The sequence below is a fragment of the Onychostruthus taczanowskii genome, unplaced genomic scaffold, assembly GCF_017590055.1.
Source record: "Onychostruthus taczanowskii isolate IOZ18803 unplaced genomic scaffold, ASM1759005v1 scaffold74, whole genome shotgun sequence".
Taxonomy (NCBI): domain Eukaryota; kingdom Metazoa; phylum Chordata; class Aves; order Passeriformes; family Passeridae; genus Onychostruthus; species Onychostruthus taczanowskii.
Genome location: NW_024505229.1, coordinates 3881457 through 3902583, shown reverse-complemented (window position 1 = coordinate 3902583; position 21127 = coordinate 3881457). Strand labels below are relative to the sequence as shown.

General features: G+C 42.3%; 1 protein-coding gene across 5 annotated transcripts in view; it reads left to right on the top strand.

Moving 5' to 3' along the window:
• Positions 1 to 20740, top strand: part of CEPT1 (choline/ethanolamine phosphotransferase 1) — a 32209-nt gene extending 11469 nt beyond the window's left edge. For 3 of the 5 annotated variants that reach the window (XM_041422659.1, XM_041422657.1, XM_041422660.1), the window contains 5 exons: positions 2597 to 2681; positions 15969 to 16100; positions 16756 to 16914; positions 18105 to 18230; positions 19931 to 20740. In XM_041422659.1, coding sequence (XP_041278593.1) covers positions 2597 to 2681; positions 15969 to 16100; positions 16756 to 16914; positions 18105 to 18230; positions 19931 to 20050 — 622 coding nt within the window. In that variant the 3' untranslated portion in view covers positions 20051 to 20740. Of the gene's footprint in view, positions 1 to 2596; positions 2682 to 11119; positions 11205 to 15968; positions 16101 to 16755; positions 16915 to 18104; positions 18231 to 19930 lie in introns of all 5 variants that reach the window. The other 2 variants (XM_041422661.1, XM_041422658.1) reach the window with 1 other exon arrangement.
• Positions 20741 to 21127: the final 387 nt, after the last annotated feature.

Genomic DNA, 21127 nt, shown 5'->3' with positions numbered 1-21127 from the left:
CAGGATGTGTTGAAGTGTCTTTGTGGTGGGTGTGAAGTTTGGTAACCTGCACCTCCTGCTCCCTCAAGTCACACTGGCAGCGTCACAGAAACCTGTGCAGCTGATGAGGGCTCGTGGAGAAGGTGGGGGTGGTTTCCACATCCTCCTCCTCTTCCCTCCCACAGGTCCTTCCAACAGCATTTTCAGATGCTGTTGGTCTGAAACATCCCATTGGTCACGTGTGGAGATGCTGCTCCTTGTTGTTCTGATATATCCTTGGAGTTCTCACTGTTCTGTGAACATAACAAACATATGGCTGTTGCCTGACCTGTGCAACTTCTGTGTACCTCTGTGAGCAGCAGAAGGAAAAATTTACATACTGAATGAGTGTAATAACAAGGAAGGGGGCTTATTTTTAATTATTTTCCCCTTAATTTTTAATATTATTTTTCCCTTAACATGAATTTCCTGGTGCTGGAAATAATTCTAATTCTTGTTCTCATTTTTTCTGTACAGTTTGCTTTATTCATACTATTGTATTTCATAGCATCCAAGTGAAACTGCTGGATTGGAATGAGTTAGGATAAAACTCTAATCAACAAAGTGTTTGCGCTTTTAGCATGTGACTCTCAGTCTTTCTTTCTCTTGTGTTTTGATGTTGAACATTCTTTTCTTGCTGCTGTGGTTCCCTTAAGAAAACAGTCCTTTGTCTCCTGCTCAGATTCCCAGTTCATTGCTCAGCCTTAGTAATCCCACTTGCACACTCAGTAGATATGGACAAGACAGATGGAAGAATCATCATTTTCCAGACCAGAGCATTAACTGGTAGATGGATCCCTGTAAGTTTTCCATCTCCATAACTTCTGTTTTCTGTTGAGGCAGGAGTGTTTTTCTTGTCTGCTGTGATTTGGGACTTCTTCATGTAGTTTTGTGTGTTGGGAGGGGAAGAGGAGGATGGTGCATAAGCCTCCACTGTAGTTTCACACAGCCTTAAAAAGCTGTATTAGATGAGCTGTGTTGCTAGTGATTGACTTGATTTCAGGGCCATCTCCAGTGTAAGTGTCTGTTTCCTGTTTTCTCAGGGCATCTCTCTATTTGAATTCAGTTTGGGTTCCCTGTTAGCACAAGGAAGGGACTGACTGCAGCTGTCTCTGAGCCCTGAGCCAGTGGTGGCTCTTGAATTGTGTAATGATTTGCTTAGTCAAACATGGCCTTTTAAGAATTGCCCACGGAATACACTCAATAAATTAGCACTGACAAGGGAATATTCTGGATGCAGCACTAATCCCCTGTGTGTTAATTGGCTCCAGACTCAGGAGCCTGACAGGGTTCCCAGCAGAGCAGGCACAGGGATTGTCAGTGCCAGCATCTCTGTGGAGTGAAGCACATGCCAAGGTCAATGCCCCTTCTTAAACTTCCCAGATGATGTTTAAAAGGTGGATTCGTTTCTGAATTACAAATATCACCTAAAATAACATAGGAAAAAAGGAATAGAAACTGCAGCTGTTGTGAAGCACCAAAGTAGCTGTGGGGTTTGGGCATGGGGCTTTCTCTTGTTGTAGTCCCTAAAATACCAACTATTGCCTCTCCCAGCTATTTACTGTGTTATGTGCTGTGCTAATTAAACTGAAAATGCTTATCAGGCTGACCTTCAGCGGCCCCTCTCCTCAGGCCTGGTGTCTGCATATCATCACTGCACCTGAGCCCTGCAGTGGGGCCACGATGACCTTTCTGTGCTGCCCATTTTAAATCCCTTGGCATGGTGGGTGTCTGTTCCAGCACACTCTGATAAGCACAGCCATAAACAGGAGCTGTATTCTGACTGAGCCTGCTGCTGAGTTATTTTCTTTTTAAACTAGATGGTTTGATTTTTTTAAATTTGATCCCATTTAAAAATCTTTTGTTAGGCTAAAATGCAGATTTATGGCACTGTATTAGGAGAAAGGGTGGTTTCTGTGGCTCTGTTGGCTCTGGTATATTTTTTCATCTCTTTCTGTCAGGGGTGAGAAATAAATAGATACAGAATGGAGTGTGATTACCCCTGAGCAGGGGTCCAGAGCTCACTTCTTGGAGCATTATTTGCCAAAAAGCTGCATAAGAAGGGAGATGAAACTTCTTCCTTTCCTTCAGAGGTGTCAAACTGAAATACAGTCTGCATTTCTGTTCCACTGAAACATGCAGGAGCATCTTCAGCTAAAGAATTCATATATTCAGTGTTGTTTGCAGACACGAGCATGAGGTTGGGAGATGAGAGTCCTGGATTGTGCTTGTTTATGGGTTTTATTCACCATGGCTCAGACCAAGGAATTTCATTTATTCCCTCATGCACACACCGAATGATTGTTTTTTCTCATGTGTTGGAGTCATACGGTAAAACTGTAAATTGCAGAAGTTCTGAATGAAGATTTAAATGTGTAAAATACTATGTGGGTTAGAATGGTTTTGTTAATTCCTTAGTACTCCTGGGTTTTGTGGTTGTTAATCCCTACCCTGAATCGCCCTTTGAATCATCCCGACCCTGGATTTATCCTTTAGGCTGACTGAAGATGTTTAAAGGTTCCCCTTCAGAGGAGTGCTCAGGACAGTGTTCTGAACTGTTTCTCTCCCTCACATGTAGATTTGATGTGACAGAGTCCATGCTCTGCACAGTAGCCATCCAGCTCCTCACGGGAACGCTGGGGCCCTCGTTCTGGAATTACACGGTAAAGCCTTTGCTTGGCAGCGCCATGGACTGCGCAGGGCAGCGCCTTTGTCATGCACTGCTCTGTGGAAAGCAGCTTCTTTTTCTATTTGACACAAGGTGTTTTCATATTTAACACAAGGAGGAAAAATATTTGAATGAGTAGGAAAAATTTGATTTAACTGGAAACAAATTTTTTGAAAGCATCTCATTTTATTTGAAACCAAAGCAAAACCTGCCTGTTCAACAAAAGTTTAAATCAAACTTTTCTTTTCATCACAGTTTTGGCTTCACCTAAAAGCCAAGCGGGGCTGTGGAATCGTCTCTAAGTATGGGTGTAGAATAATGTTGTTGGAACTACTTTTTTTAAAAAAGCTTATTTTGTTGCTACCATTTCAATACCTTTCCACCAAAAAAAGGAGAATTTCTTGGCTCTTTCAGGGAGCTGTGTCTTGTGTAATAACTTAAAAAGTCTGGTTAAAAATGTTTGGTTTAAGCTGTGCAGCTTGATCCCTGTGCCTGTAGCTTCATGAAGAAGTAACTTCCTTTCCAGCTTGTCTTTATTTTTAAAATACTTTTCCATATGTCTGTACTAAATAAGTCCTTCTCCCCTCTAGTTTGCTTGTCTTAAAAAGGACTTTCTCTTCCTTATTTCACCTCTTTTTTTTTTTTTTTTTTTTTTTGCTGATACATTGTATGTGGGTGAGGTTCCCTCCCAATAAAATGTTACCATTAAAAGTGAATGAATTGGATTCCTTGAAATATATCATAGATTATGATTATTGTTGATGAATTTTTAGCCTGGACTTTTCCTTGAAGTATTTCACGATATAAGAACAGCTTTTTGATCGCTTTCTTAGAACTGCATCAGATGTTAAAGAAAAGTGAGGGGTTTTTTTGATGATTGGTTTGCATAGCCTTTGTTAAACCTGTGTTGATGCTAATTATTTTCAAGTAGATCTTTTGTTTTTTCATGTAGCAACTCAGCAAAATCTCTGCTTTCGGGAGGTTATTTAGGAAGATGAGTTACTGGCTCTGCTTTAGATGCAGCACCATCAGCAATCTGGTAAATCCTGATGTGTCTCCAGCTGACCTTGGGAGCTGGGTGGTTCTAAAGGGAGTCAGGTGACATGAGTGACTTAATTTTTAAAATAATTTGTTCATAATCTATGAAAGGCTGGAAATAGTGTCAGGAAATAGTAATTTAGCAAGCAGTAATGCAAAGGAAGGAAGAGCTTAAATCAAGATTTTAGCCTGTAATATCAACTGACCAAGGAGCCACTTAGGGCGGAAAAAATGATAAAATCACATAGTTCTGAAACACTCAGAGTTCTGAAATCACTCCCTGGTGTGATGGTTGTGTGGTGGAAATAACTCAGATAGGGTGATGAAAGGAAATTGTTTGAACTGGAGTAGGACAATTTGCCATGGAGTGGAAGAGAGAGGAAGGGCAGGTGCAGAGGACCTGGAGCTGCCAAAGATGTCCACCTGCAGCCCCCCCAGCAAAGGAGGCCTTTGCCATTCCAGGAGATACTGGTGATACTGATTCTACAGCCAGCTGGGGAGTAGGGTGTCAGGGGCCAGGTGGGGCATTTTCACAGAATCCCATGATGGTTTGGTTTAGAGGGACCTTAAAGCTCATCCCATCCCACCCCCTGCCACGGGTGGGGACACCTTCCACTTGCCCAGGTTGCTCCAAGCCCCAGTGTCCAGCATGGCCTTGGACACTTCCAGGCATGGGGCAGCCACAGCTTCTCTGGGCAGCCTGGGCCAGAGCCTCACCGCCTGCACAAGGAGGAACTTCTTCCCAATGTCTCATCTGTCCCTGCCCTCGGGAACTGGGAAAGCACTTCCCCCTTTTCTTGTCCCTCAGGCTCTTGTAACTGGCTCCTGAGACAGAACCCCAGGTGTTGCCTGTGACAGGTCTCCTCACACACTTCTTTTAACCCAGTTTTAGGCACTGAGTTACAGGATAGACTTTTAAATCTATTTAAATTCTTGCATGAGTAATTTCAGATGCCTTCTGGCATCTTTACTTTTAGTCTTAACTCATAGCTAAAGATGCTGCTGCTTCCAAGTGGTTTACTCAGACACACCAAGCATCAATGACATTTACACACTCAGGCAAAACATATTTTTAGGTCAGTATTGCACATCTCAGATGGGTAAGCTACAGAAAATGTGTATTCATACTCTGGCTGTTTCATGTGACAAACATTTGTACTGAGAAAATATAATAATATAACCTTGTCTTGAATTATACAGGAGCTAGGACAGTATGAAGTGAGTAGCTTCAAATTCTTGCAGCACAGCTAAACTTTGTACTTGCTGGGCAGGAAAGTTTTATGTTCACCAAGGAGGGGAAAATGTCTTAAATTGTTAATGAAGTTTACTTATCCCTGTAGCCAATGGGAAATTATTTAGAAGAACCTGAAGGCTTAAAAAGCTGAAAATAAAAATATTTTGGGAATCAAAATAGGTTTACTCTGTTATTTCCCACATTCACCCTTGAAGTGCCAGAGTTTCAGCTCTGCTTCCCGCTTCTTGCAGTTCTGCAGTGTCACCCAGCAGTTCTTGTACTGATGGAATGTGACTTTGGTTTGGAACATTTTGTCTTGGTGATTTTTCAAAGACCAGAATTGGGTTGTATTAATACAGTTTAGCACAACGATATAGAGGAATTGCAAATAAGGGTCTTGAGGATGGTTCAGTCTGGAGGCTGCTCAGCATTTTATAGAAAACAAAATGTTAAAATAATAATTCCTGACGATATTTGGTCACAGAAGTGATTAGAGGGATGGAAACCTTGTATGAGGAAAGGATGGGAGAGCTGGGGATGTTCAACCTGTAAAAGGGAAGATTCCAGGGGGACCTTAGAGCCTATTCTTGTGCCTGAAGAGCTGGAAAGGGACTTTGGACAAGGGATGGAGTGCCAGGACAAGGCAGAATGGCTTCCCAGTGCCAGAGAGCAAGGATAGATGGGATAGTGGGAAGGAATTCCTCCCTATGAGGGTGGCAAGGCTCTGGCCCAGGTTGCCCAGAGAGGTTGTGGCTGCTCCATCCCTTAAGTCTGAGGCCAGGTTGGACAGAGCTTGGAGCACCCTGGGATGCTGTGGAAGGTGTCCCTGCCCATGGCAGGGGGTGGAATGGGATGAGCTTTGAGGTTCCTTCTAACTTAAACCATGCTGGGGTTCTCTGGATCTTCTTGTGTGGAAAGACTGTACAAGTTTGAAGACAGGCAGATAATCTGCATTTCAGTTTGTCACAACAGGGAAAGGAGGATCAATAGAGGAAAACACTGCAGTGTGTGCAGGGGAGTCCACGGATGGCAGTGTCACCACAGAATTGCAGCTGCCCCTGGAAACTGCAGGAACTCTCCTGTCTTGTGAATTTAGGCGGATAGGGAGTAAGGGTTGAAATATGCATTTAGAAACTCACAACTTTTATGCTTCTCTGACTTCATTTGAGGTAAATCCTTGGGTGTTCTGGTTTTCAGGCTGTGGTCACCCCCAGTGCAGTGCTGACATTGCCTGGCCCTGTCCCTGCCTTCTACAGTGCTGCTGGTTATTATTCTTCCCTAGCATCTCTTTGCTGCAGAATCAGTACTTCTCAGCATTATTGTGAGTGCCAACCTTGCCACTGGATGTTCTGTCTGGGCATTTTAGTTTGTCACATATTGAGTCTGGGCTCTTTGCTCTGCTGTCAGCATCAGCTCTTTGTTCTTGTTCTTCGTCTGGATGTTCCTGCCGATCTTAAACCTCAATACAGGGTCTTCTGTTTATTTTGTAGAAGATGAAAAAGCCCCTGGTTTATTTGAAGAAGAGATTTTTGGAACTTGATTCTTTGTGTCCACTGAACTTGTACAATAACTTTCCGTCCATCTGTTGTTGTGTGGGAATGTCTTGGGAAAAGGGTTTGTTTTATTTTTTTCATTTTGTGGGGCTTAATGATCTTCCACACAATGCACACAGTGTCAGTGTCTGGGCACTGCTGACATGACTCAGTTGTCAGGAAACATCAGGCAGCAAAGCTGTCAGGTTGTGGGGAAGTGTGGCTCCAGTGATGCCTGAAAATAACCCACATAATAAAAATATCCCAGTTCAGAGGCTTTAAGAACCTCTTGCAGAATTCATGCTGCTTGCTCTTCCCATTTGTTTTTTTCTTAGGATTTCCACTGTAGTATTTAAATGAGTAAATAAATACAAACACAAGTTGAAAATAGAATCTTTGAACTGGCTGATTCCCTTCTTGCTTTGAAATGGTTTTGCTTTCTTACAGCTCTGTGTGTGGTACCTGCTTATATGTAATTAAATGGGATTATAGTAATTAAATGAGGCAGTCTGCAGGAACAAAGGCCTTTCCCTATTTTCTGCTTTTTCCCCTTATTTTTTTACTATAATTTGATATATGATCCATTGCTCCAAAATTGTGTTTTCCCTTATGTGTACCATGGGAGAGACACTTGAATATACAATGGAACTTGATGTAGAATAAAATATAGTACTAATGATGTCCTATCTAAGCAGGAACATTATCACCCTGCTTTGTGAATAAATTCCCCATCCACTAAGGCAAGTTGGATGTATTTTCTCTCAAAAAGAAAGGCATTGGTCAGTCTCCCTCTGTAGAAACCTCCCTCATGGGTCCCCCTGATGGGGAGACCCCTAAAAAGTTCGGTGCTAGGAATGAGAGACGGATGGGACTCTTGGGTTTTTGGTCTTCAGGTTATTGTTTATTTTTCTCTTATCGGAAGTTCTGTGTGCCATCTACATCTCAGACTTAGCGTACAAAGAGAAGGCACCAAAAGTCACAAGACACACAGATTCAAGGTCTTTTAAAGCTATTTTGTCTGATTAACTCTTAGAATGTACTTTATTTCTACCTTTCTACCAATAACTAATTATTTTTCTGTCTATGCAACATCTGCGTTGTGGTTCTTTTTAACCAATCACTCTGTGCTCCCGACACTGTAGAGAATGGAGTAGATGAAGAACAAGAAGGAGATCAGACAATGCCCAAAATCTTCTATCTTGTCTCCTATCTACCTCCATACTAAAACCACAAAACTCTTAAGGTTTTCACTCTGTGATAAACTTTACTACTATCTATTTCACACACTCATAGATTCCAATTAATCCCGAAGGCTTGGAAGCTTTCTCCATGACAAAGGTTAAAAGCAGTGTTCTCCTGAGGAGCAGGATGTTTCAGGACAGACAGAGAAATACTCCCTGTGCCCTGGGTTCCAACATCCCTCCAAGTGGTGCAAGTGCTTTCCTGCTGCCCTGCTTTTGCCTTCCCATTTATTTGGTATTTCCCAGCTCTACCAGAGTTTAGAAGAATTATGGTGACCTAGGCAATTTATGGATTTTTTTGATTGCTAGGTCTTTTTACCTGGATACAATGCATAAATTGAAGTTAATCATTTAGGTGTAAGAATGTCCTCTGGATCACCTGATGTGTTAATGTTTTCTAGGCAGTGTGGATATTGCTTTGCTCACATCTGTCTTGACAAAACCATTGTTGCTTTGGTTTATAATGGCATTCTTTCTCTTCTTTTTCATTTTAGGGGCTGTTTAGGACTTTTATGAAGGCTGGTAGCAATCCCCTTGTCTGTCATTCCCATTTATTCCTCCACTCTCTGGGGCTGCCAAGTCTCACTGGCTCATTGTTGGATTGTGTGGCTTCCAGGGGCTGAGCAATGTTGTATTTCCCTGACCTCTCCTCAGGGCTCCCAGCATTCCCAAGGTCACAAAAAAAAAAACACCAGGAAAGCTGATGGGCTGGGAATTGGGACAGGAATTTCTTCTTTTTTGGTTGGATTGTTTTAGCCAAGCCAGTCTCCTGACCCTACTGATGGCAGGCGATGGTGTTGGCATGGGAGAGAAAGTGGGGCTGAGCAGGTGTTTTTGGGAGAAGAAAGTGGTCAGATTTTCAGGAATTTGGGATGACTGCTCCAAGTAGCAGCATCATAGATGTATCTGGTTCATGCTGTGGTTGCAGTTATCTTGAATTCAAGTTAAACCCAGAGAGGAACAGTGTGCCCCTTTCACACTTTGTGCTTCCAGATGTTGTTCCCTTTTGTGGTTCAGCTTTGAGGAGCTGCCTGTGGATTTCTGGGTTCTTAGATTTCTATCCAGAGGCCACTTGACATCCTGCAAAAAAATTCACTGAATAATTCCAACATCAGGCATGTGCTTTACTGATATCAAGCTTATCATTTTAAGTCATCTGACAGTGGTTTCAATGAGCATGGGATGTTCCCAGGCCTTTTTCCTCCTTGGGATAGGAATTTATGCTTTCTTTAGGTGCTAGTTTGGTGTTTAGTTTCTCAATAGGTCTTAATGCTTTTGTCTTCTCTTTTAAGGAGCCATTTGGTATTAAAAATACAGAATATTAAGGTGGAACTGTAGTTAATAATCGTATTTGTTCTACAGTAGGAGATTCTTACTCTAAGTCAGGGGCAAGTTTTTAACAAATATGCTTGGCTGCCTGATGCTGTTTCTGTTTGTTGGAAGGGTAGAGTCCTGGGCAGGGGAGTAAATGTTGTGCCATGGCTGTGTTTCCCTAACCTCAATCCAGGCACATGTATTTGTTGGGCTCCCAGTCTTGTGCAAAGGTTTGTCTGGCAGAATAACTTGGGTTTCCATACATGACATTATTTTATTGTGCATAAGATTTCTGCTGCCAAAAGAAACCTGGTTTCCTGTCCGAGGAAAGCTGTAAATTGGAGTTACCTCCATGACTTATTAGTCACTGTTTCTGTGAACTTTCTAGGTTTCTTTCTGTTCTTTAGGAGATTGACAGAAGTAGTGAAATGGGCTAAAATGCATTCCTTCGCTCCTGGAATGGAACTGCTCCAATCCTTCTTTGGCTGGACACACTGAGAACACATTTCCATGCTGACTCCAAGGGCTGGGAGGAAGCAATTTGCATTAAATCAGTTGGTTTGTGTATCTCAGCTGAGCATTTTTATTTTTTTTCTTGCAAGGTACTTCTGTGGTTCCATTTGTTTGTATCAGGACTGAAAACAGAGATATTTTAGAACATTCTTTCCTCAGTCAAAGTCAGTTTTTTCCTCAGCCAGTTGTGATTGCCTTGCAGGATTGTTATTGAGCAAATTGAATATAGGAGGGCTCAGAAGGTTATTTCCTGGATGTTCCATCTCCAGGTTTGTGTAGTGGAAAGCAAATTGGCAAAGCAAAGAATCATGGAATGGATTGGGGTGGGGAGGACCTTAAAACTCCTCTCATTCCAACCCCTGCCACGGGGGATGTCTGTCATTGGATTTAGGTGCAGCCGTGGAATTATCCCTTGTGCATGTGGCTCTGCTGCTGACCAGACTGGAGATCCTCAAATGAGAGGTTCTACTCCCAAACTGAAACAAAGTCTAAGGAGAAACACTGAGCTGATACTAAAATCAATTCCATGGTCTTGTAGCTCATCTAAGGTAGACAGAGGAAAGCCTACCCCATAATGCTTCTTCCCTGTGCAGGTGATATCAGCAGGGTTTTGTCACAGCAAAGCCTGTGTGTGCAGGAAGGGATTTGGAGTCTTTTAGGTAGAACTATCTAATTGGAAATATGGATAAGCCAGAAATGTTTCAAACTGACTTGAAGGATTATTTTTGATGTAGCACTTCAGGGCAAGATACTGTTATGTGGCTATAGCATGTAAGTTATATGTAACATACATCTGTATGCATATATTTAGGTGTATAGAATGTGTATGCCTATTTATAACATATATACTGTATATACACCCCATATATATATATATCACACCAGCAAGTCCATCCTCTTCATTTCACTTGTATTTTTATATACTCCTATTTCTGGCATTCTTTGTAGACCCGTTTCCCCCTCTTTCTACCTCCAAGACTTTTACATGCTCCTTAAAACAAAACTATAAATTCCCTGTTTTCTCCCTTTCTTCCTGCAGCACATCCTGGCTCTGCTGGAACCAGAAGTGGTTTCTCTTCTTGCTGCTACTGCACTATTTCCATTAACCCTTTAGGGATTTGTGTTTCTTTTCAAAGCTTGATGCTATTCAGAGAATATTCATATTAAGATAGGGTAGGGAATATAATAGGGATTTAAAGTAAATTTTTAGAATTTTATCATCTGTACTAAATTCTTTTTTTTTTGGTGGACAAGGTTAAAACAGAATGTTTATTTCTGCAGCTGCCACTGGGCAGTGACGAGTTCCAATGTTTCTGGCTGATAAAATGGATTTCTGTTATTGCACTGTGAAGTAAAACAAAATAATAGTACAACTTTGCTTTTAATTTGAACAATAAAACGAAATACATTTTAGCCTTCTAAATTATTTGCAAGTTTTTCCTCTTTTCCTCAGCCTTTATACTGTGCATGACAGAGTTGTGCCGCTGAGCTTGCGAATAACTGACTTGAAATTGCTTTGAATAATTTTGCTTTTTTTTTTTGGCTTTTTATACCTAATCAGAATTGATGTGACTGAAGTACAAATCTTCATAATAATCATGCATTTACTGGCAGTGATTGGAGGACCACCTTTTTGGCAATCTCTGGTAATTTTGCTCGTGTTCTTATTTTATCCTTTGTAATAATCCTGTGGTCACTGAAGGACTCCTGCACATCTTGAGACAGTTTCACTTCTGCAGGAAGGTTTCACTTTTTCTTATAAATGGAAACAGATTTTTGAATTCCGATCTCATGGAAGTAACTGTGGACTCTGTCTGTAGCAGAGTCATTAAAACAAGGTTATTTTATACCCTGTGCCTGCAGGTAAACAGCTATCAAACATGGATTTAAACCTTTGGTGAAATCCTGGCCAAAACCTAAATGAATTTCATGCAGCAAACAGTGGAGGAATATTAAACTGGGAGGAGGATTTGGGGAAACTCTCAGAGAGCAGTTGGGAGCCATCACCAGATAATTTGGCCTGAATGTGGCTGATGACTTTTGATTTGTGTAAGGGGACAACCCCCACTTGTCAGGTTTTTCCTTTTAAAAAAGATGATCCTGATTAAATGAGCTGCTGGCATAGCCTGGCTGCAGATCTCTTATTTATATCTATGTCTATATATGTAATTATGTATATATGTTGTAGATATGTTGATATAGGCTCACCAGGCCGTATCAGCTGACAGTTTAATAATAATGATAATTATAATAATGGGAATACAATAGGAAATATTACTGAAGCCACATTGAGCTATCAAAATGGCATTGTCCACAGAAAAGCATGTGTGTGCATACATAAATTTAAAATATATAAGTTTACTGGAAATAAAATCCAAAGCACTGATTTCCGGAAAGGTTTTCCTAGTTTTCCTTCCTGGTTATTGATCTTCTCTCTGTATTTGGTAAATCCAGTTCTTAAGGAGAAAGAAATCTTGATTTCAATAACACCAAGAGATGGTCAAAAGTCCCTGAAAATCTTCACCCCAAATGGATGAATTTCTAATGTGCTCTATGTAATGGAAGCAATGAACCCACAGTATGTGGAGAGGATCCCAAATGAGCTAATCGTGGCTATCCTAATTTTGCTGCTTATGCTTTCAGGCTTAAAACCCTAAAGCCTTTAATTAATTCTATAAACTGCAAAGTAAATACCATATATACGGAATGGGGGTGGGTAGGTCTGATTACAAAATAAAAATTAGGCTACATGTCACCTTATTGGTGCCAAATTTTCCAGAAATATTAGTGTGGCCAACATCCCCATGCAGCTATAATTTAATATTTTGTGTTATCAAGAGAATTTCTCAATTCCTGTTCTCAGTTTCCTTTAAAAAAAAAAAAAGGGGGGGGGTACAAAATGCTGCTACAGCAACCTCTGGCACAATTCAGTAATGTTTGTGTGAGCTTAGAAATGGAGCTCTTGTTATTAAATAGCTTAAATAACTCTAAAATGGCCTTTAAAATAACTCTTTTCAGCAAAATCTTGAAATCTATCAGAAGTTCTGGGTTGCAGCAGCATTTGCTAAGGCAGCTCCCAAAAATATTTAACTGTTTTGGTTGGTGTAACAGAGCATTTCTCCAGAGAACAGCATTAATCAGGTCTCCCATGACAATCCTGTTTAATTCAATGAGTGTGATTTTGTGTTCATTTAGAGATAAATGTAGCTTACTGCTTGCAGAGCAAAATAAATCACACAACCCCTTCTCACCCAGCCCTCTCTAATCCTTTAATACTTGATGTGACTGCAAAATTGGTGGTTTGGTATTTTCTGTTTGCTTCTGTTTGGGAGAAATATGGAGTAGATGTGGTTGTGTACTCAAACATTCCACTTTTCATGGGAAAAGCAAAACACTCTGAACAGGCAAAATGCAGAGTTGTGAATTTTGGAAATTGTAGCTTTCATTACCTTTCTTTTAGTCCGTGTAACTGTGTGTGCCCGTCCTGACTCCCTCCTTTCCACAGTGTAAATTCTCTTCAAAGCCTGTTAAATGCTGCTCCCCGTGCTCCTCGAGCTGGGTAATTCCTGTGGGATGCTGAGTATGGCTCAGCTTGGATCATTTGGGACATGCAAGTAAAGCAAGGGAGCTTAGGGTAACTTGTTAATAGATTGTATATTTGGAGTTGATTTTCCTGCTTGAAGCAAGAAAAATGCTACAATTGCTGGAGTTTTCTCCCATAGGGCCTGGAATATGAAAAAGCACAAACACTTTGGGAATATGAAGCTGGAATTCAGCCCTCTGGAAGTTGTTCATTGGGCAGATATGACTGCAATATATCTGGACAGCTCCAAACTCCAGCTGGGATCCAGCCCTGTGAGAAGGACTCCAGGGTCCGAGTTGCCCAGCTGGCTGTGGGATTTGTGGGATTGGTGACAGGAGGAGTTCCTGGAGGAAGCAGGACTCTTATGTGCTCCCTCCCTGCTGCTTCCATGAGCCCTTAGCTAGGCTCTGCTCTGGCCTACTTCCTCATCAATCCCTATTCCTTCTGTACAAAACTGATGAAATGTACTCTGGAATCCTGGCAGTAGTTTTCTGGCAAAATATTCCAGTCTTGCTTTAATGCCGGCTCTGGCAGCCGCTCCCGACTCCATCTGTTGCCTACTGCCACTTGGTTATTGTCATGCCTGGGCTCTTCCCAAACAAAATCTGGAATCATGGAATGGTTTGGTTTGGAATGAACCTTAAAGCTCATTCAGTCCCACCACTTGCCATGGTCAGAGACACCTTCCACTAGACCAGGTTGCTCCAGGCCCTGTCCAACCTGGAATGCTTCTTTTCCAGGGTTTACCTGGATTCTGCAGCTCTCTGGGCAATTCCATCTGTGATCAGTCTCAGAGGGTTGAAAAGAGAACATCGTATGCCTGTGAAAGATGTGACTGGTGGTGCTTCCCTGCACTGCTGACATGGTTTTGGGAAGTTTTGCCTGCATGTGGCTTTGGATGAAGCCCCTGGAATCACCAGGAAGGGCAGAATAATTGCAGGGACTATAGTGATACATGGAATACCAGACAGGGAAGCCTTGCAGCTGTCTTCCAGTGTCCTCTGAGTTAAAATTCAGGGGCTGCGATGCCACTTTTCAGGAGCATTTCCTTCTCTCCCTCCAGTCAGAGGTAAAAAATAAAAGTAATCTGATATTTGCTTGATTTTGCTACTTCCCACTTTTGGCTTTGTTGATCCCCTTTTGTGCACAGAGAATTTCAGCAGGTGCTGATTTCTTAATGCACTCCTGACTTTCCCCTGCCAAATTTCTGTATGTGGCTCTTTCTCAATATTTTTTTATTCAGACATGTTTTGCACTGCTGATGCAGCTGCTCTGGAGGCCAAAAGGAGGGTGTTAAGAACCCAGAACTGGTCAAACTGGGTGTTAAAACAGTGTGGCCTTATCTTATCCTTCCCTGAGCATCCTTCTCCAGTGTTCTAGTGGTAGCTGGGAGTTCACGGGGTGTTTTTCCCAGCCAATTGCCTTTGCCTTGGGGAAATGTCAACCTTAATGTCTTTTGACTCCTGTAGTGGAGTTTGCTACTATTTCCTTTTGCTTGTAAAAGTCAATCCTGCCCCCGTTCTTTAAATACCAAAGTTCTGAGGCAGAGGCCAGCGCAGGTACCTGCTTTTAGATGAGCTTGAGGAGTCCTGAGCCTCTTGACATTAATGGATGATTACAAGTAGTGCTCCAGTCTGGCAATTCAAGCCTTTTCTTTACTTGTCTTTATTTTATCTCTACAATCTTGTAGGAAATGCCTTTTTTTTTTTTTTTTTTTTTTTGCTTTGCCTTAGCAGGGTAGCCTTAGCAAGGGAGAAATATATTTGAGTGTTATGAAACTGGGCGGGGTTTGGGGAGTGGGCTGAACAAGACATGAAGGGTTAAAGCTCCTCTGCCTCTTAATTGTGCCCTGGAAAGATGAAGAGATTCACTTGTTGAATGGAATAGAAAACTTAGGATCTTCCAGAACTATCTTCAAGCTCTAGTAGGGTTTGGACAAAGCTCTCAGGCACAGGGTTGGATTATTGGGCTGTCTGTGGAGGAGCAGGGGTTGGACTGGATGCTCCTGATGGGTCCCTTCCAACTCATAATATTCCATTATTTACCTGCTGAAAGCTACTCTGAGAGTGGAATTAAAGAAAAATAGAAGCAACTTGACCTCCTTTGGCCTTCTGTTCCTGGCTGGACTCATTGGGGAGCCAAGCATTTATTCAGTTGAGTGCCATGACTTCAGTTGCTGAATAAAGAGCTTTTAGTAGTTGAATAGATACAGTTGGAAAGTTTTGGGTAGTTATCTCTAAACATTTGCTCCCATAATATGTTTCCTGTGGTTTACTTTGGACTATTCTTCATTTCTAGTTTTTCCTGTTCTGCTTGAAACATGACTGTTAAAAAACGAAGGAAACTTTCGAAACTGCCCGTGCTTGTTCTCCCCTTCTTTAGCAACCTCATCCTTCCTCTCCTGGGTCACTGACTCTGATCTGACTTGTCTGATCTCTTTGCTTGCCTTGCCTTGCACAAAAGATTGGATCCAATACTTGAAAGGGTTTATCTGACCATCCCCAAGTGGCTCTTCTTCTGCCCAATTTGATCTTGACTGCAGCTTCAGGAAAGGTAATGATTCTCTCCCCTGGGATGATTTAGAGCAAGTTCTTGGATTTCTCTGCTTTTGGTGTCTTTTCTCTTGTAACTGAACATGAGTCTGGCTTTTTGGGAAGCTTCATGGAAGCTTTTGGAAAATAAATTTTTCTCTGTAGAAATGTCAATCTTTGTATAGCAGAGAGAGAAGAGCAAATGTGTTGAAAAGTGGAGTGTTTGAGTGCACCTGAAATACTAACCCAAATTTGAGTTTGTACATATTTTAACTTCTTGTCTCTCTTCCATTAAGATTCCAATACTGAATATTCAGGTGAAAATATTCCCAGCTCTTTGTACTGTGGCAGGAACCATATTCTCCTGTACAAATTACTTTGGTGTGATCTTCACGGGTGGAGTTGGCAAAAATGGATCCACTATAGCAGTGAGTACCTTGGGCTGCCAGTTCCTCCTCAGCACAGAGGCTCTTCAGCCACAGTTTCTATTTAACATAATCCCTCCTTCATGGAAAATATTTTTCCTTCAGCTTCTTGCTGACTTAGGAAAAACAAGTTAATATTATGTGTGTAAGAATAGTAAGATTTAGGAGCCAAAGTTTTAAAATTTTTGATTAAAAGTACTCATTGTACTTTGATACTTGTTTTTGAATTAATGAGATAAACAGAGTTATACAAATACACCCCTCACTTAAGAGTTCATAGAAAAATCCTCTGCAAAAATCCATTCAGAAAGAAATTTTTCAACAAGATTCTGGGTTTGATCCTTCTGAAAGGTCTATATTATTTATATTACCAATGTAAAAGAATGAGTAGAGGTGTCTGCACAAGCACCTTCTGTTGCAGTGTTCTTGCTGCCTAAAATCTGATTTTTTTTCCCCAGCATCAGAAAGTTTCCACCACATTCTCAGCTGCTGCGTGCTCAAGTTTCACTACTTTTTGTTCCTTTTACCACCAGCATTCAGAAAGGTGTTTCTAATGTGATTTTATTTTTAACCCCTCATTTAACATCACATGAGGGGCTCCTTGAGGTTTCTTTGCAATGTGCACATTTATTAACCTCATGCTTTAATCTCACCACAGGGAACAAGTGTCCTCTCACCTTTTCTCCATATTGGCTCAGTGATCGCCTTGGCTGCAATGATCTACAAGAAATCTGCTGTGCAGCTCTTTGAGAGGCACCCCTGCCTCTACATCCTGACTTTTGGCTTTGTGTCTGCCAAAATCACAAATAAACTGGTGGTGAGTGTGCCAGAACCTTTCTGAGTCTTGTTGCAGGAGAACTTTTTGTAGATTATGGAGCTCTCTAGTTATTCCACTGAGTAACTTGCACTTGTTTATGCACTGAAGAGATACTCATGCTTTGCTTTAAGTAGCCTGGAGGTGCAGCAGAGTCTTCTGTTTGGAAGGGCAGTGGAAACGTGGAGTTGATGGTTGCACAGGCAGCACCAGACAGCTCAGTGCCATTTCTCTCCCTTCCCCAGCTGTTAATTCACACATTTGCAATGTATTTGTGCATGTGTGAAGAGTTGGGCTGGAATCCCCCTCAGACACAAAGGGAAGGAAGGTTTGGCAGAAGGATGGGAGGTGATGGAGCTGCTGAGGTTTGGAGCACTTCCTGAGGGTTTAACTTGAAGAATTGGAGGGAAATAGGGGTTAAAATAATTAACAGGTTTATACAAGGACAGAGGTGTCAGTGAATGAGGGTTAAACAGATCCTGCTTTAAAGGCCATCCCAGTTCTGCAAGCCTCTGTTGGGCTACTGTGAGCTAGGTCAGTGCTGGACTTAAATCACAGTGAAAGAGTTTAAATTCATGGTGGAGGAAAAGTTTAAGCTCACAGTGGAAAAAGAATTTCTTTCTTACCAGGCCCACTTTGGTGCTCAATTCCATCCCAGCTGTGCTGTGCAGTGAGGATGGAGTGTGGGATGGGTTCTGTGCACGTAGGGAGGTGAGAAGGGCACACCTGAACACCAGAAATGTTTATCAAATTGTAACCAGAAAGAGGTAATGATCCTTATGGAATGGGAGAAAAAGAGGTGGAGAGAGTGGAACATCAAGTGTCCTTGACTTTTCAAGCTCTAGCAGCTGTGAGTTTTTGTTTCCAGGCTCAACTTTAAAAGCTACCAGTCTGCTTCCATTTCATTGTTTGGTTTCTGGGAGGAGGAAGAGGTGAGCTGGAAAACTTGTTAGTTTTTTTCCTGTGCTACATTCTCTGTTCTAATAAAAGATGCCTCTCTGCAAACCTTGCATTTCTGTAGCTGTGGAGCACCATGGTTCAAACAATATTGTTGCTGCCACTTGAGTATTTGGTATTTTGCAATAATGGGCTTGAACTGTATGGTTTTGGCTTTGCGTGTTCTGAAATCACTTTGCTTTGGCTGGCATATGTTTATTTCTTAAACTTCTTTTTTTTTTTTTATTTTACTGCAGGTTGCCCACATGACCAAGAGTGAGATGTATCTGTATGACACAGCATTCATAGGCCCAGCATTGCTGTTCCTTGACCAGTATTTTAACAGCTTTATTGATGAGTATATTGTCCTCTGGATTGCCCTGGTGAGTCCAAGCTCATTTTATTAATTAGCTTTGCCACTAATTCATTGTGTTGGCTGTGCCCAGCTGTATCTCCTGGAGGGGGGGTGGGTTTGAAGCTGGTGCAGAGCTGAGCAGGGTCACAGTGTCCCTGGTTTGGTGTTAGGACAGTCCTGGGAACTGTCTTTAGGGATGGTCTGGGTGAGGGGATTGAGGCTCTCCCAGTCAGTTTGCAGAGGACACCAGGTTGGGTGGGATGTAGATCTTCTGGAGGAATCTGGACAGGCTGGATCCATGGCTGAGGCCAGCTGTGGGAGGGTCAGCCAGGCCAAGTGCCAGGTCCTGTCCTTGGGTCATAACACCCCCATGAAATGCATCAGGCTGGGAGAAGAGTGGCTGGAAAGCTGGGAAAGGATCTGGTAGTTCTGGTGACAGTGACTGGACATGAACACCCGTAGGCAACAGCACCTGGGCTGTCACAGCTGTGGTGTGTCCAGAAGGCCCAGCGTGGTTCCCTGTGCTGGCACTGCTGGGGTAGCTCCAGTCCTGGGGACAGCTCTGGGCTCCTCCTGACAAGAGACACTGAGGGGCTGGAGCGTGTCCAGGGAAGGGAGCAGAGCTGGGGAAGGGGCTGGAGCACCAGGAGCAGATGAGGGAGCTGTAGGGGCTCAGCCTGGAGGAAAGTTCTGGCTCTGCACAACTCCCTGACAGGAGGGTTCAGCCAGGGGAGGTCAGGCTCTGCTGCCAGGGCACAAGGGCAGGGACGAGAGGAAACAGCTTCAAGCTGGGCCAGGGAAGTTGAGGTTGGATATTTGGAAAAAAAAAAAGTGCTGAAAGAAATAATCAGGCATTGGAATAAATTGCCCAGGGCAGTGATGGTGTCACCATACCTGGAAGTGTTCAAGAGGTGTCTGAATGTGGCACCTGGTGACATGGGTTAGGGGTGATTATGGTGGCTCTGGGGTGATGGTGGGACTCAGTGGTCTTGAAGATCATTTCCAAACTTGATGACTGTGATAGTTTAAAATTTCAAAGCACTGTAGCAGATATTCAAAGCTTATATTAGAGTATTTTGCAGATGAGTGTTGCTGCATCATTAGCAGGGTCCCTGTGATGGGCAATGTCAGGTTGCTCTGGCTGTGGCTTAAGCTCTGGAATGTCTGCCATGACTGCAGCACCCATCTGGATAAACATCCTAAATTCAACTTATCTGGGCTTAACAAATGCACAAGTTTAATGTACAGGAACAGTGTTAACCTTTCAGTAAAATTGTGTTGATGTGATGGGAAAAGATGTTGTGTGTGTGGTTATCACCATTCAGAGTTAATGGGGCATTTCACAGTATCTCTGTAGCTGCTGTAAGTCTTCTCCACTTTCTGCTTGTAGAATTAAGAGTCTGTCTTGTCTTAGGTGGAAGAAAGCCCACAATTCCAAGAAACTCTTTAGGGTGTGATGCCCCATCCCTGGAAGTGTCCAAGGCCAGGTTGGACAGAGCTTGGAGCAACCTGGTGTAGTGGAAGGTGTCTCTGCCCATGGCAAGGGGTGGGACTGAATGAGCTTTAAGGTCTCTTCCATCCCAAGCCAGTCTGGGATTCCGTGGTTATTCCCAGAGTTGGAGATTCAGCTCAATGGAGCGCAGTGCTATGGTTATGGAGGGCTGTTCCACCCTGTGTGGCACACGAAGAACATGTGGGTGTAACTGTGGATGATTTTTTCCTGTGCAGATCCTGTCCCTGTTTGACCTGCTCCGATACTGTGTCAGTGTGTGCAACCAGATCGCTGCCCACCTGCACATCCACGTGTTCCGCATCAAGGGCTGCCCCACGCACTCGAACCACCACTAGGGATGGGAGCTGCCACAGGGGATTGGAGAAGGAGTTGGGTTTCTACAGGAATGGATGAAGACTTGTAGGAGACTAAGGCTAAAAGCAGATAAGAACAAAGTAATTTATAATAATCAATGTTGTATAACTTTTCTTCTTTGTTATCAGTAACACTCCTTAACTAGTCTCCTGCCTGAGAGAGTGAATTCCAAGTACACCCTAGTCAACTTTCCATGTAGTCAACTCTGTTGGTTCCAAGCCCGGGAAAGCATGCAGGAGGGAAATGCTCTGTCTTTGTAATTACCTTGATTACAAATTAATCTCTCTATGGTGAATGGATCCCCACCAACTGAAGTTTCTAATGTAGTATAATTACAGCTGCAATCTGACTTGCTTTTAATTTTAATATTTCATCATCTCTTAGTGAAATACTTGTTTAGTGTCCACTTGGAATTTATTTACTAAAGACTTGAGCTGGTAAAAACCCAGAGATATCTCACTAAGTTGTGTGGCTGCAGCAGCTGCCAGGTGGGAGCCAGGCTGGGGTGGTTTTTGCTCGTGCATTGCTGACAAAGCGGTTTCATGCTGAACAGGGTCCTGCGAGCCAAGGGGTGCCCGGCATGCAAAATAGTGTGGTATCTTTGTCAATTAATTTTATTTTTTTAAATAAACATTATCTAAAAAGACAACTTATTTCTCAATTTTCTTCAGTGGAAAAGACTATAAGAAAAAAAATTTTACTGTTTACTTTTTTATGTATAAAACTTCAGCAAGATTTCATTTCTGCTCTTAATAAACAAGAATTCTGAGAGCAACAGTTGTCTTGAGATGTATGTGTTGCTCTTTTGTGCTTAGGCTTGTGAATGACAAACCTGCCTGTGGTTTAGAGAGTAGTTCTCCAGTGCTTTTATGTGGATCATGTCATTCCAAGATCTCTGAGAGCTTTGCTTGCTATATAGTGCAGTAAGTTTGGGTTTCTTTTTTCTGTCATTATTTTCATGCAATTTTAACTGTTGTGAACTGCATGAGGGACACTAAGATTAATGAAGAGTTTAATTGCATGTTAATGAAGTTCACGTGGTGCCACAGGCCCTGGCA